At 44.1% G+C, this 12,939-nt stretch overlaps 1 protein-coding gene across 1 annotated transcript; it reads right to left on the bottom strand.

Moving 5' to 3' along the window:
- Positions 1-7,129: 7,129 nt before the first annotated feature.
- LOC139327984 (ribonuclease inhibitor-like) lies at positions 7,130-11,836 on the bottom strand. The gene is made up of 5 exons (XM_070958071.1): positions 11,467-11,836; positions 10,859-11,032; positions 9,775-9,821; positions 9,519-9,636; positions 7,130-8,781 (listed from the first exon to the last, which is right to left on the bottom strand). The coding sequence occupies exons 1-4, from the start codon at positions 11,662-11,664 to the stop codon at positions 9,627-9,629; spliced, it is 429 nt and encodes a 142-aa protein (XP_070814172.1). The 5' UTR covers positions 11,665-11,836; the 3' UTR covers positions 7,130-8,781; positions 9,519-9,626.
- Between the last annotated feature and the right edge of the window lie 1,103 nt (positions 11,837-12,939).

The raw sequence follows: 12,939 nt of genomic DNA, 5'->3' as shown, positions 1-12,939 counted from the left end.
GGAGCCCTTTGTCCTTTAGCAACGGACTGATATTTGTCAGGAAAGCTACCAGAGCTGAAGTGTGACTGTCCATAACCTGAACACAAGAGTCTAACAATAAGAAATGTGCTTTTAGCAAGACAAAAGATACTCGTTGTGAGTAATGTTGGGGTGCCAACATTTTCACACCCCACAGCATTTTGGTGGTATTAAGTGTTGAATTTGGGGAAACCAGTCGTTGTTTTAGTTGTGTTATTGAAATGATCCTGGTTTGGTTTTTTTTAATCCAAAAAACTCCAAAAGTGTATGACTTTAGCTGGAAAACCAACACTTCCAGAGGGGTGCCAATACTTTCATCCATGACTCTGTGTGTGTGTACATTTATCACTTATGATAAATAAGGCATCGATAACCGCTTCACTAACAGAACATTTAATACATGCAGATAACTGGTTCATGGACTCAATGTGCCACAGAGGACGACAGCGGCAGCCTGAACCTTTATTTCACCTGACTCGCTCATAATCGTCTGGACATTAACTCCTGACAGCTGTGAGTCAGGAGACAATCGTCCTCTTTGTGGAGGGACGTGAACTTACGAGCTGCCGGTGAAACCAGACTGGGTCAGACTCCTCTGGAGCTCCTCGCCGTCCACCTCGCCGTCCTGCACAGAACAGGAAGTGACATTCGGTCAGCTGTGAAGTGATGATGTGGACAAACGCTGCTCACGCTGGACACACAACGCTGAATAGACATTTTAAAACCTCAATGAAAAAACACCAAAGAGAGATAAAAACACACAGCTGAATGTTTGCTTTGCATTTTTTATTCACACATTTTTACTGCAGGAAGATGCTAAAACACACACTCAAAGTGCTGATAGCTAATTAGCTCGTGCTAGCTCAGTAAACTGACTGCTTCACCAAAGGAGGATGAGCTAATTGCTAACAGGCACAAGACAAAGAGCTGGAGCTGTCTGAGGGGCTGAATGCGGACAACAGGACGCTGACAGTACATCTCATGAGGACAAACTTTATTCAACACAGCGCCTGGCGGTCATTCATTCCAACATCTGTTAGCATTAGCATGTCATCCTCCAGTACATCAGTGTTTTCTGTGAGCTCACACTCAGTCACTGCTGACACATTAAAGGCAGGCACTTTGAAAACTTAACTATTTCATTTTATTTTCACACCCCCCCCCCCCCCGCCCGGCCCCCGAGCACCAATGTGTCTCCAGATCAGGTGAACAACCTCGTTTCATCCACAGCGTCACTTGGTCGCACGCAGAGGGAGACAGTGCTGAGGCTCGGCTGGCCGAGGGACGCCGCTGCCGCCTTCTGTGTGCACAGGATCCACGCTAGGCAACGGTCCAGCTGTGTGTGTGTGTGTGTGTGTGTGTGTGTGTGTGTGTGTGTCTGTGTGTGTCTGTGTGTGTGTGTGTTTACTGCCACACTCTTAATGCTGCGTTCAATGAAGTTTATGAAGAACAAAAGCTCAAAATGAATCGACTCGTTTCTGTGGCCGTATCAGTGAGAGCGGCCGAGACCTCTGAACCCTGACGCTCACATCGGGACATGAGGACATCTGAACCACTGTCCTGTGACTGGAGCCTGTGGGCTGAAGTGCCAGTCAGACAAAAATGAGGAGAAAAAAAAAAGGCGAAGACAAAACGCTGCGTTTGCTGTCAGGACGCTCCACATGCTGAGACGCTCCGACTGATGAAAAATACAGTGAAAAACAGTAAAACTAGCAAAAAAATAAAGAAAAATTCAAAATAAAAAAAACAGGCTTTTTCCTCCTTTTCTGTCACTGTGACTTTAAAAACATGACTCGGTGTAAATTAAATAATTAATTCTACTAAAACACTATTTTCTAAAGCTACTTCCTGCCTCTAAATGAGAAAACTTCACAGGAAACATGTCACACACTTCTGCCTTTGCGACTCATACGCGTACCTTCCTCTGGACGGCCGGGTGGCCACGTTGAACAGCTGACTCCACTGATCACCACGGTGATGGACTCGCCCTCCTCCTCCATCACCTCCAGGACATCCTCAGGTCTCAGAGTCTCTTCTCCCTGGACACACACCACACGTCAAGTCTGGATCTGGTCCCGGCCTGGGAGACGGCAGCACGCTGTCCTCGGGGTCGGACCTGAGACTCCGCGGCGTACTGAGGACAGGAGGGACAGAGGAGTGAGAGACATAAGAGGACACCGCAGGTTGTCCACAAAAAGTCTTCCCGCTGCTCTCGACACTAAAAACATTTTCTTTGATTTAAGACATTTCTGTTGCTTTTGATCAAACTGTGCTGCTGCTCTGCTCTCAGACAGAAGAAATCAAAGAAAGAAAAAGTTTTCATCTCAAAAATGATGAAATTTAACAAACCAATAAATTACTGATTACTGATTTATCGGTTTGACTCATTCTTTAATTCACAATTCTCTGATTCCACTTTCTTTAAGTTCTTTCTTTGAGTTTCCACATCTTATTGACCCACAGAGCTGCTAATGAAAGACACAGAAGAAGCTCTGGAGCTGATCCGCCATCTTGGTTGGACACATTTCTGCTGCACTTCCGCCGGCTGACCGCAGGGTGGCAGCGTGTGGACGAGCACGGTCAAAGAAATGAAGCTGCTGAATGAACTGTGAATTCACCTCCACATAAATATGTGTTTTTCCTCCATAATATTCAGCAGAAATGCATTTGTTGATTAGATTTTGTATCATTATATGATTTTGGACATTAAACACTGAATGTCAGCTGAATGTGTGGAGTACAAAGTGTAAAATGAGAAATACTCAAAGTACTATTACCTCTTAATTGTCCTTAAACACAGTATTTGTGGCCTGGAAATGATTTTCGACTACTTGACTTAAACGTATCTTCTACTCTTGACATCTTCCACGACAGCACGGCAGGTACAATCGACACACCAAACTAACGTGATTCAGGTGACTCGCCACCAGGTCTCACGGTCCACACGTCAGTAACGCTCTGACTGACTCGTATTTGGTCCAAAACGTGACATTAACCCACAGAAACAGGTTTTATCTTTTCTAAAAAGCTGACACACTCCTAATTATCCGTCTTACCTCCACTGAAGCTCCACAGTTTGCACAGGTGTTCCAATCAGCTCTGTGCTGTCCACACACGCCTCATTACTGCCACCTGCTGGACTGGAGCAGATTCACAGTGACAAAAGGTGACCAAACACATAGACCTGCTGACTTAATTAATGATTAAATATTAAATATATGAAATATATTATTCTGACAGAAAACAATGCCACACACGTGAGGATTACTTTTTCCCCTGATTATCATAGGGAAGTATCGCTCGTTGTTTTATGACTTATTACTTCTTAGAACATGAGCGCAGGCGTCAGACTTGATCTACCTGTGATGAGCTGATGGTCGTCAGAGTGGAGGAGGTGCAGGAGGGAGTCCGCTCAGGCTGGTTTCCTCACCTACAAAACATTTATTTGTTTTGGATTACATCTTCACATTTTTCTGTGTTAATCATTTCATTTAAACCAACAAAGAATCACGTCTTCCAGGTGAACAGTCACAAAAACAGACATTATCACATATTTCTCACATAATTTGTGTTCATGTCAAAGCCTTTGGATGTTCTGTTGTGGTAAATGCTCGTGACTTTAGTCACTTATTATGTGGAAGCCTAAGCACACGTGAAGAAATGATGTCAGTGCTGCACATGAGCATCTAAATAAAAGGAAACATCATCGAGCTCCATAAGTAGCCTTGGAGCTGGTGGACAGCAGCTGTCTTTCAGCCAATACAGTATCACTTAATCTGGCTTTTAAATCCTGTTTTCAAGCTTTTATTGTCTTACTTCATGTATGAGTTTACATGTAAAAGTACTGCATTCAAAATTTGTCTGGACTATAAGAATCTAAATATACTTAAAATACCAAAAGCAAAACTACTCATGATGCAGAACCAGCCATTGGAATAATACACAGTGCATGGATTATATTCATTGATGCATTAATCTGGTCATCACTGCTATGTTGCAACTGATTTATATTTATTTATATATCAATAAAGGAGACGCTAAAGCTAACGCTGCTAGCTAGCATCATTAGTGAGCTCGTTAGCTTCACCTTCAGCCACAGGTCCGTTAATCACCGCTTGCTCTCCAGAAACGTCTCCAGCGTCTTTCTGGTTTCCTAATGAACTTTTCCTCTGTGTTAAAGAAACAAAGCCACCGCTCAAACACCATTTTTGATCTGTCTTCTCTCCTGTTTTTCCTACTCCGTTTTCTCTGCCGTCTCGAGCGGCGCGGCCACCAGGCAAACTCTACGGGACGAATGTGATTGGTCAATGAATCGAGGCCACGTGGCAACGGCTGCCGATTGGTGGAAGTCACACTCACTTGGTCTGGCTGGACACCAACATCGTGCAAAGACGTTGCTAGCACTTCAGGGACGCAGAGCAAATAATTACCTGCCGCGAGTACAAAAACACACCTACACATTAAATTACATGAAATATAGTCTCTGATCATCAAATAAGTGGTAGAAATCTGAGTAACTGGACGAGTCCTCAGGCAGGGGCTGATGGGATTTACTGACTGAAATCAGGAGTGGAGGAAATAAAAGTACATAATATATAAATATACTTCATAACAAGTAAAAGTCCTGCACTGACACCTGCAATGCATGTTTTTTTCTGTGACGGTTTGAGCTAGATTAGTATTAAAGGACATTTGTCCAGTCTGTCCCTAAACAGCACTGACATGTCCACATGTGGACACTGAAAGCTGAGGATAATATGAGACTTCGGCACAAATCCAGCGGGGACCTTCCGAAAGTCTCTTTGTGATGACCTCGACACTTTAGTTTGTTGTCTGTCAATCGCAGTAAAATCTGCTCAGAAATCACTCCGTTGAGTCCTGCTTTGGTCCGAGATTACATGGAAAAATGAGTCCTGAGCTGTCCTCCTTCGGCCTGAGCAACAGGACCAGACAGGAGTGGGTTGTCTTTTTGAAGTTTTTCCTTCTTCATTTGGACACCGGCCTTCAAAAATCACACACTTCCGAGACCTCTGAACAGTCCTCCCTCGTGGCAACAACAATGGTGCAGAGCAGCTTGGCTGGGACGCTGGGACGCTGGGACACGGATTTTCATCTGGGAGTTGATGCAAAGGCTCCAAATGAGAGCGGAGGTGCATCCGCCGACTGTCACTCTCTAAAGAGGCAGCTGGAGTCTCCCCTGTGCTGCCCGGCCCAAATATAGTAAAGACCATTTTCTCATATCAACTCTGGACAATGTCAACAGAATCGTGTCTGCTAAATGTTTACAATCACCCTTTCACACAGACACAACACTCCTCAGCAGCGCCCAAGTAGAGCATGCAGGACGATGACAACAACTCATCCATAATGATCCTTCTCCCATGGAAACGGTGCTGCTACATCTGTACAGGTGGACACATTTCTACCATCATAGAGTAAAAACAGTCACATTGCCCTGCCCTAGTAAAAAACCAATGGGGAGATTAGAAATAATACAACATTTTCTGTTGAAATAAACTATTCGAGCCACCACAACTAATGCTTAAAGAAAGATTTAGAGGTTACGGACTGTTTAAAGTCTGCACGACACCAGATAATGCTTTAAAGATGTAACTGACATGGATGAATAATCAGCTCCATCAACAAAAAGGACAGAGGTTGGACTTCCTGTTCCGGCTCAGGAAGTTCAACCAGCTTCAGGAGCTGCTGATCCAGTTTAACCATAGAATAATCCAGTCAGGTCCCTGTTCGTTCATCACCACCAAACACGGCTGAAACGCCTGTGCATCTGACGCCTCAGCACTCACTGTAGCTAACAGACTGTACACAACATGGAGACAAATCAACAATGTCCAAAATGACTCAGAGGGACACTACGGTCCAAAATCATTCTGATTATCGCACCTGACGAACACCTCATGAGTGAAACTACAAACCAAACATGGGTTCATTTAAACAAAACAGCAATACTTTGACTCGCTCAGTGAAATGATATTCAATCACGACCGCATTTCCGGAAGTGACAACATTGTGCCGACCACGCGCACAGTTTACAAACACACGGAGAGGCAACCAGGAGCAGCACACACGCGACAACCAGTAAACTGCGCGTACCTTTCCCACATTAAAAACTTTCTTAAACTATTTCTAACTTCGTGTGAACACCGTGTTTAACGGAAGGTGCCACTTCTTCCCTCCTGACGCTAGCGACCTGTTGGCTGGTTGACAGGTGGCGTTGATTACCGCTGACAACAATGGTTGGAAAACTAAACAAAAACATTAGAAAAGCCATGTTTTCCTCCTCTCAATAAACTATAACTTTCTCCCCGTATCGTTTGGCTGAATTTGACCGATGTGTCGTTTGTTTATTCGCCGCGAACACTTCTTACAAGTTCGCTAATGAGCTACTGCGCTGCATGGACGTTAGCATAGATGCTATTTAAGCTAGCAAGCAACGGACGCTGTGTGCGTGTGTGTGGCCGTTGAGCCACCGACTGACCTCATGATCACGACGAACTTCTCCACGTCTTTCTGTTGTTTTCCTTCTGTTGTTTTTCTCCACAATTCGTTAGAAAACAGGTTCTGGCAGAGCCACCGGGACACGCGCCATTTTCCGCTCAAACTGAACCGTTTGCGTCGACCGTCGACCACGCCCCCCGGTTTTTGTTTTTGTTTTTTTTTATCCTTATTATACACAAGTGTTTAAATTTTGTCATATATCATTTTATTTTTATTGTCGTTTTGATTATTATTGTTATTATCATCATCATTCAGATTCTGCTTGTTGTTATCAGTGTTTTTAATAACATTTTAGCCGGTGGTGGTCTTTGGTAGCATAACTCCTTGCCTTTGTCTCTCCGCTCCTGCGGGGGACGACGATCACCAGCAACGGGCAGGATTCAAACTGGACTCTTCATCATCTGCCGCTCCTCACTCGCAGCTCTTCCCACCATGCCACCGGATCCTCTTCACTCTGAATTCTGCTCTTTAATTAGCACTAATGCCATTAGAGCAGTATTAGCATAGCGTTTATCAGCTAGCAGAAATGTACTAATGAACTCTTCTTCCGCTTTTGTATAACTTCAAATATGACTCCGACTCACATTGTGTTCATCGAGGTGAACTTTATTTGAAAGTGTACAATTGCACAATTTGACTGGAGGAGAGAACACCCACGCCGTTCCCACTAGACAGGCTGATGGACATGAAACCTCTGCTGAAAAAAGTCATATTCTATTGGTTTCTAATGGAATCTAATGGCTACTTATGTTTTCCTAATGGTTCGGTTTGTTATTCTAATGGTATCCTATTATCTCCTACACAAATCTACAGGACTTTAACTGGTCCCTACTAATGGTTCCTACAGAAGTCTTAATGGATCCTACAGGCGTTTCTGTTAATAAAAGTTCAGTTGACTCATCGAAAGTTTTGCAGTTTTATGATGAAATATGACATTTTTCAGATCAAACTATTGAACAGAAACTTTAAATAAAGACCAAACGGGCCAACTTGATGATTTAAATGCAGCTTGGTTCAATAATTCAGCACCAACAGTGCAGAATTATAAACCATCAGTTTATAAGTGCAGAATTATAAACCATCTGTTTACAGTAACGTTTACAAAAGTTCATCTGATTTCATGAACGTGATTAAAGAGGAATAGACTCACCGTGTGTTCAGGAGGCTGAAAGTGATGATGGAACGTCTGAGTTTAAAGTGAGAGAATCAGCTGATCACATGATGAACATCCTCACGACAACAGCAACAACAACACACTGAAGCACAAAAAACAACACATACCGACACACAGCAACACACAACCTTTAAAACACACAGAGGAAGAAACACAACATTTGACAATAAAATCACACAATTTAGAAGATAAAATGTACAAAAAGTCATAATTTAAGAAGAAAAAGTGACATATTTTAAATGTTTGGAGGACAGTCACACCACAATACACAACACACAGAAATGCACACAGAAACACACAGACTCAGTACGACACCGCAGTAAAATGGTGAAAATTTGAAATATTTGGTGGAAAACATTGAGAGAAGGTTGAATTTTAGAGGATGTTTTTGAATATTAAGCAGAGACTTTGCAGGAAAAGCAGCGTTTGTTCTTGTGTTTCCTCTCAACGTTAACAGTTCGTCGTGTCTTCGGTGTGAAATCTGGATCTGTGGTGGTTTCGTTCATCCGACTCACTTTGATTCCTCATGGTCTCGTGGGCTCCCTCCTCTTCATCAGTGGGATGATGCACACGACAATCTACACAGTTTCGTGAAGGTGTCGGCGACTCAAAACCTGATAGGACAAAACACTTTCACTGAACTAAAGAGAGCAGCTTCATCTCAGTCTGCGGTTTGGCTTTTTGTGACACTGTGGCCAAAAGTATGTGGACGGTTGAACTTTCACTCAATGTGTGATTAATGTGATTGTGACACTGTGTTCATGACCGTGCTGCCACATCAACGTCCAGTCTTCTGCGCTCAGCCTTTGCAGCAGATATCGAAGCTGCTGTTTGATCCCAAACGCACACCAGAGAATCACTGAGGTCCAACGCTGATGTCGGCGATCGGGTCTGGCTCACAGTCGGCGCTCCGGTTAATCCCAAAGGTGTCAGATGTGGTTCCAGTCATGGCTCTGTGAAGACCCGCTGAGTTCTTCGACACCAAACTGGAAAAACCGTTTCTTTATGGACGTCAGCATCCAGAAACGTTTCTCCTGATCTTTCAGCTGAGTCCGGTCAGCAGTCCTGACCTGAAGAAAGACCATAAAACACTCATGGCAACATTCAGCTTTGACTGGAACAAGATCCACAATTGAAATCAACACACAGCTGAAGGTTCAAGTTAACAGTGTTTCCACACTTGAATGATCACAGCGTCCATCTTTAAAGGACAGGAAGTGGAAGAAGTTTACAAAGTAAATGAGAAATCTTTTCAATCCTTTTCAACAAATTCATTGATCAATTTATTCCAATAACCTGAAAGACTGATGTGACTGAGAAACTGCACAGACTCAACAGATCTGTTCACCAGTGTTTGTCTAACAGGAGGAGACTGTCCCTCCTACAGAGGACACAGAGACACTGAGGAAGCAGAACTGAACCTGGACCAGAACCCAAAGCCAGGATAAAGAGGTTCAGTGAATGTGGTGTTGAAGGTGTGGAGGTGGATCAGTGAGTCAGAGGAGACTCTGTAGAAGGACAGAGTGCCAGCAGGACAGTCCACAAACACTCCTACTCTGTGAGAGACAGAGGAGGAGGACGAGAAGGAGGAGGAGGAGGAGGACATTATTCTCTTATTGTGACGGACAGAGTAGCGACCATCAGAGCAGGAAAGACTCCAGGACTGATCATTCATTCCAAACAAACACTCTGTCCTGTCTCCTTTCCTTCTGATTCTTCTGTAACTCACTGATACATAAACTTCTCCTCTCCGCTCGACCTCCCAGTCAGACCAGTTGAACACAGCAGCTGAGGCCAGTAGTCAAACCTGTCTGGATGATCACGATATGACTGACGCTCCTTCACATGTGTCATCGTCCTGTTGTTGTCAGACAGTTTGATGCTTCTGTTCACTGTGTTTGTGTCCAGTTTGAGTTCACGGGAATCTGATGGAGAGAAGAAGAAAACAGCTGCAGTTATTGATCGATCATCTGCTGATTGATGATGACATCAGAGAAGACGAGATGAAGATGGCTGAGTGTGCTCTGCTTTGTTGTCATCAGTCAAATGAAAGACACACTTACACTTCCTCAGACCTGGTCTCAACCATCGCACTCCAGCAGGCTCCACCCTGAAAGGAGGAGGAAGGTCAGAGCATCACCTCCTCTTTCAGCATGCAAACATGGACGTTACATTACTCTCATACACACAAACACAACATGTTGATCTGGCCTGCTTCTCCCTCTTCAGCTCTGCTCAGACACTGACAGTGACACTGATTCTCTCTTATCATTAAATCTGCCTTCATCAGCTCATTTCCTCATTTCAATCTGTTGCTGACTTCTATTCTGAGCTGCTTCACTCACTGATCGCTCTCTTGCTCTCCCACCTGTGATAATTAATAATCAGTCTGACGTTGTCTTCACTCAACAAACCAACAGAGCTTTAATCATTTATTATTGGACGCGGTTGTCCTCGTCATGTCCCACATGTGACCGTGCTTCATGTGTTCGTTACAAGTGTGAAAACTGTCAATAAATTCAATATCTGAGACAGTCATTATGACTCTGCTGTGTGGAAATCTTTTCATGTCAAACTTTCTGAAGTTCACCAGAACAAGAAGAGCCACCTGATGTCTGCACATGGAAATATTTACAAGCCATGTTTGCTGTGAAGACCATGTTCAGTCCAATTGTTGTCCACTGATGAAGGAACAGTCCAACATTTTGAGAAAAACACTTGAATGAAGCGTCTCAAAAGTCCTGCTCTGTCCTGTGGTTGTCAGGTTCCAGCAGTTTGAACTAAATACAACTGCTTTGGACTTATTGGAAGCTTGTTTTTATGTCTTTGATGACAAAAAGGACATTTGTCACACTGACAGACAGTTCTTTGACCATGCAGAGATCTGTCCAAACTGCATTAATGATGACCAACAGGTCATCATCACGTTTGTTCCTGGAGATGTTCTCCTCGAGGCCTCCGACACAAATATGTCCTTTTCATGTTCAACCGGTGTTTATGTTGTGATCAAAGGACAAAGGTTTCCTACGTGTGTGACTGTTCGTGTCTCACTCACGTCCACTGTCAACCAAAAAGACAGACAACATGTTTCCAGCTCTTCCTCCACTTAAACACTGACTGACTGTGGCTGCAGCAGCCTCTTCATACCTGAGAGTGTCCAGTCTGCAGCGAGGATCCTCCAGTCCAGCCGACAGCAGCTTCACTCCTGAGTCTCCTGGATGATTGTAGCTCAGGTCCAGCTCTCTCAGATGGGAGGGGTTGGAGGTCAGAGCTGAGGCCAGAGAAGCACAGCCTTCCTCTGTGATCAGACAGCCTGACAGCCTGAAAACACACGACACACATGGAAGATCATCTGAGGGTCCTGCTGTGTCTGTCAAACCATTGCTCTCAAAATGCAGAGATCTGATAGGCTGACCAGCATCACATGGGAGGATTTACAACACATAATAATTCTCCACAGTTTCTGTATTTCAGGTCAACGACTTCACGCTAGACACTTCGATTCCTGAGGTCCTCGGCGACACCTTTGTGCTAATTAATCATGACTGAATCAGGAACAAAGTGACGTCCACTAATCAAAGTCACATGACAACAAAACATAAACGAGGATTTCCATCTCAGCCAGACTTCATTAATAAAAAGTACATTGAGAGAAAAAAATCTGCCAATCGATGAATGTCTGTGTCAAATGTGTGGACGTCTGAGGTTAAAGAAAGATGTCAACGCTTTTACAGCAAACAGTAACTTGACCTGACCAGAGAGTTTCCAGTGCAGTGTGGACTCTCCAGTCCAGCAGAAAGAAGCTTCACTCCTGAATCCTGCAGGTTGTTGTTACTCAGGTCCAGCTCTCTCAGACTGGAGGACTGGGATCTGATGACCAATGACAGAGCTTCACAGCTTCTCTCTGAGAGGTTACAGCCACTCAGTCTGAAGAACAAGAAGAAAAAGAACATTTATTTTAAAATGTTGAGTCTCTTCTCAGCATGTGTTCAAATCTTTGCTGTTCCATCGTAAACATGTAGATGTGACAATAAATCATCAGTGAAACACGAATAAAAATACATCCAGAATCACAAATTTCCTATCTTTGTGAGTGACACTGAAGTTTCAAGCTACAAGTTGACTGAGCTGGTAGGAAATAATTCAATGAGCCTCTCCCATCATCCATCCATCCATCCATCCATCCATCCATCCATCCATCCATCCATCCATCCATCCATCCATTTTCTAGACCGCCTATCCCTTTCGGGGTTGCGGGGGGGCTGGAGCCTATCCCAGCTGTCAACGGGCGAGAGGCGGGGTACACCTTGGACTGGTCACCGGTTGATCGCAGGTCAACACACAAGACAAACAACCATTCACATTCACACTCACACTCACACCTAGGGGCAATATTACAGTCACCAATTCACCCAATGAGCATGTGTTTGGTCTGTGGGAGGAAACCGGACTGCCTGGAGAGAACCAACGCATGCACGGAAAGAACATGCAAACTTGGCGCAGAAAGGCCCCGCCCGGGGATCGAACCGGAAACCTTCTTGCTGTGAGGCACGCGCACTACCTGCTTTGCCTGCGGTTGAGGCAAAGTAGCAGCTAGCTAGCAAAATATCACCTACAAATATCACCCTTTCCACCCTCCCACCAGACTCTGCCTCACTAGGGCCGTTGCTTTCCACACACAAAAGTCGCCATTGCATCGGGAAGTCCTCGCTGTTGGAACCTGAACGTGTCACCCTTTCTACAGACTCGGATGAGCGCGTTGATGTAAGAAACCTTGGAGAACACCGCCGCTGCCCAGGAGAGAAACCTAACACACAAAGACAAAAGAAACTGACCTTTAACCTCCCAGAGCAAGACATGAATGACTTATTGCTGAAACCCAATAGGTAAAGGTGAGCGTTTAATCAATTTACCTTCAATTTACCTGCAGACTGGAGCTCACCATCGCTCCATTTGCTCTATTCAGACACATGATTTCAGACAGGGATATGCTCACTCACCGTGGATATTAATTGGATAGATGATTGGAATATTGCATATTTATATAACAAACATCGCTGTGATGAATTACGTGAACGTACAGTGCAATATTGCTAGATTAAAGCTTTAATGCGAGAAACAGCACAACAGACTATTTGTGTATTTTCTTGTGTGCCTCCTGTGTGAATTTTATGTTGATTTAAGAAAATCTTTCTTCACCACTTTTTGTTGTAGACTCCAGATGTCCA

This window comes from Chaetodon trifascialis, chromosome 24 (genome assembly GCF_039877785.1).
Source record: "Chaetodon trifascialis isolate fChaTrf1 chromosome 24, fChaTrf1.hap1, whole genome shotgun sequence".
Classification (NCBI taxonomy): domain Eukaryota; kingdom Metazoa; phylum Chordata; class Actinopteri; order Chaetodontiformes; family Chaetodontidae; genus Chaetodon; species Chaetodon trifascialis.
This window is presented reverse-complemented; position numbering and strand designations above follow the sequence as displayed.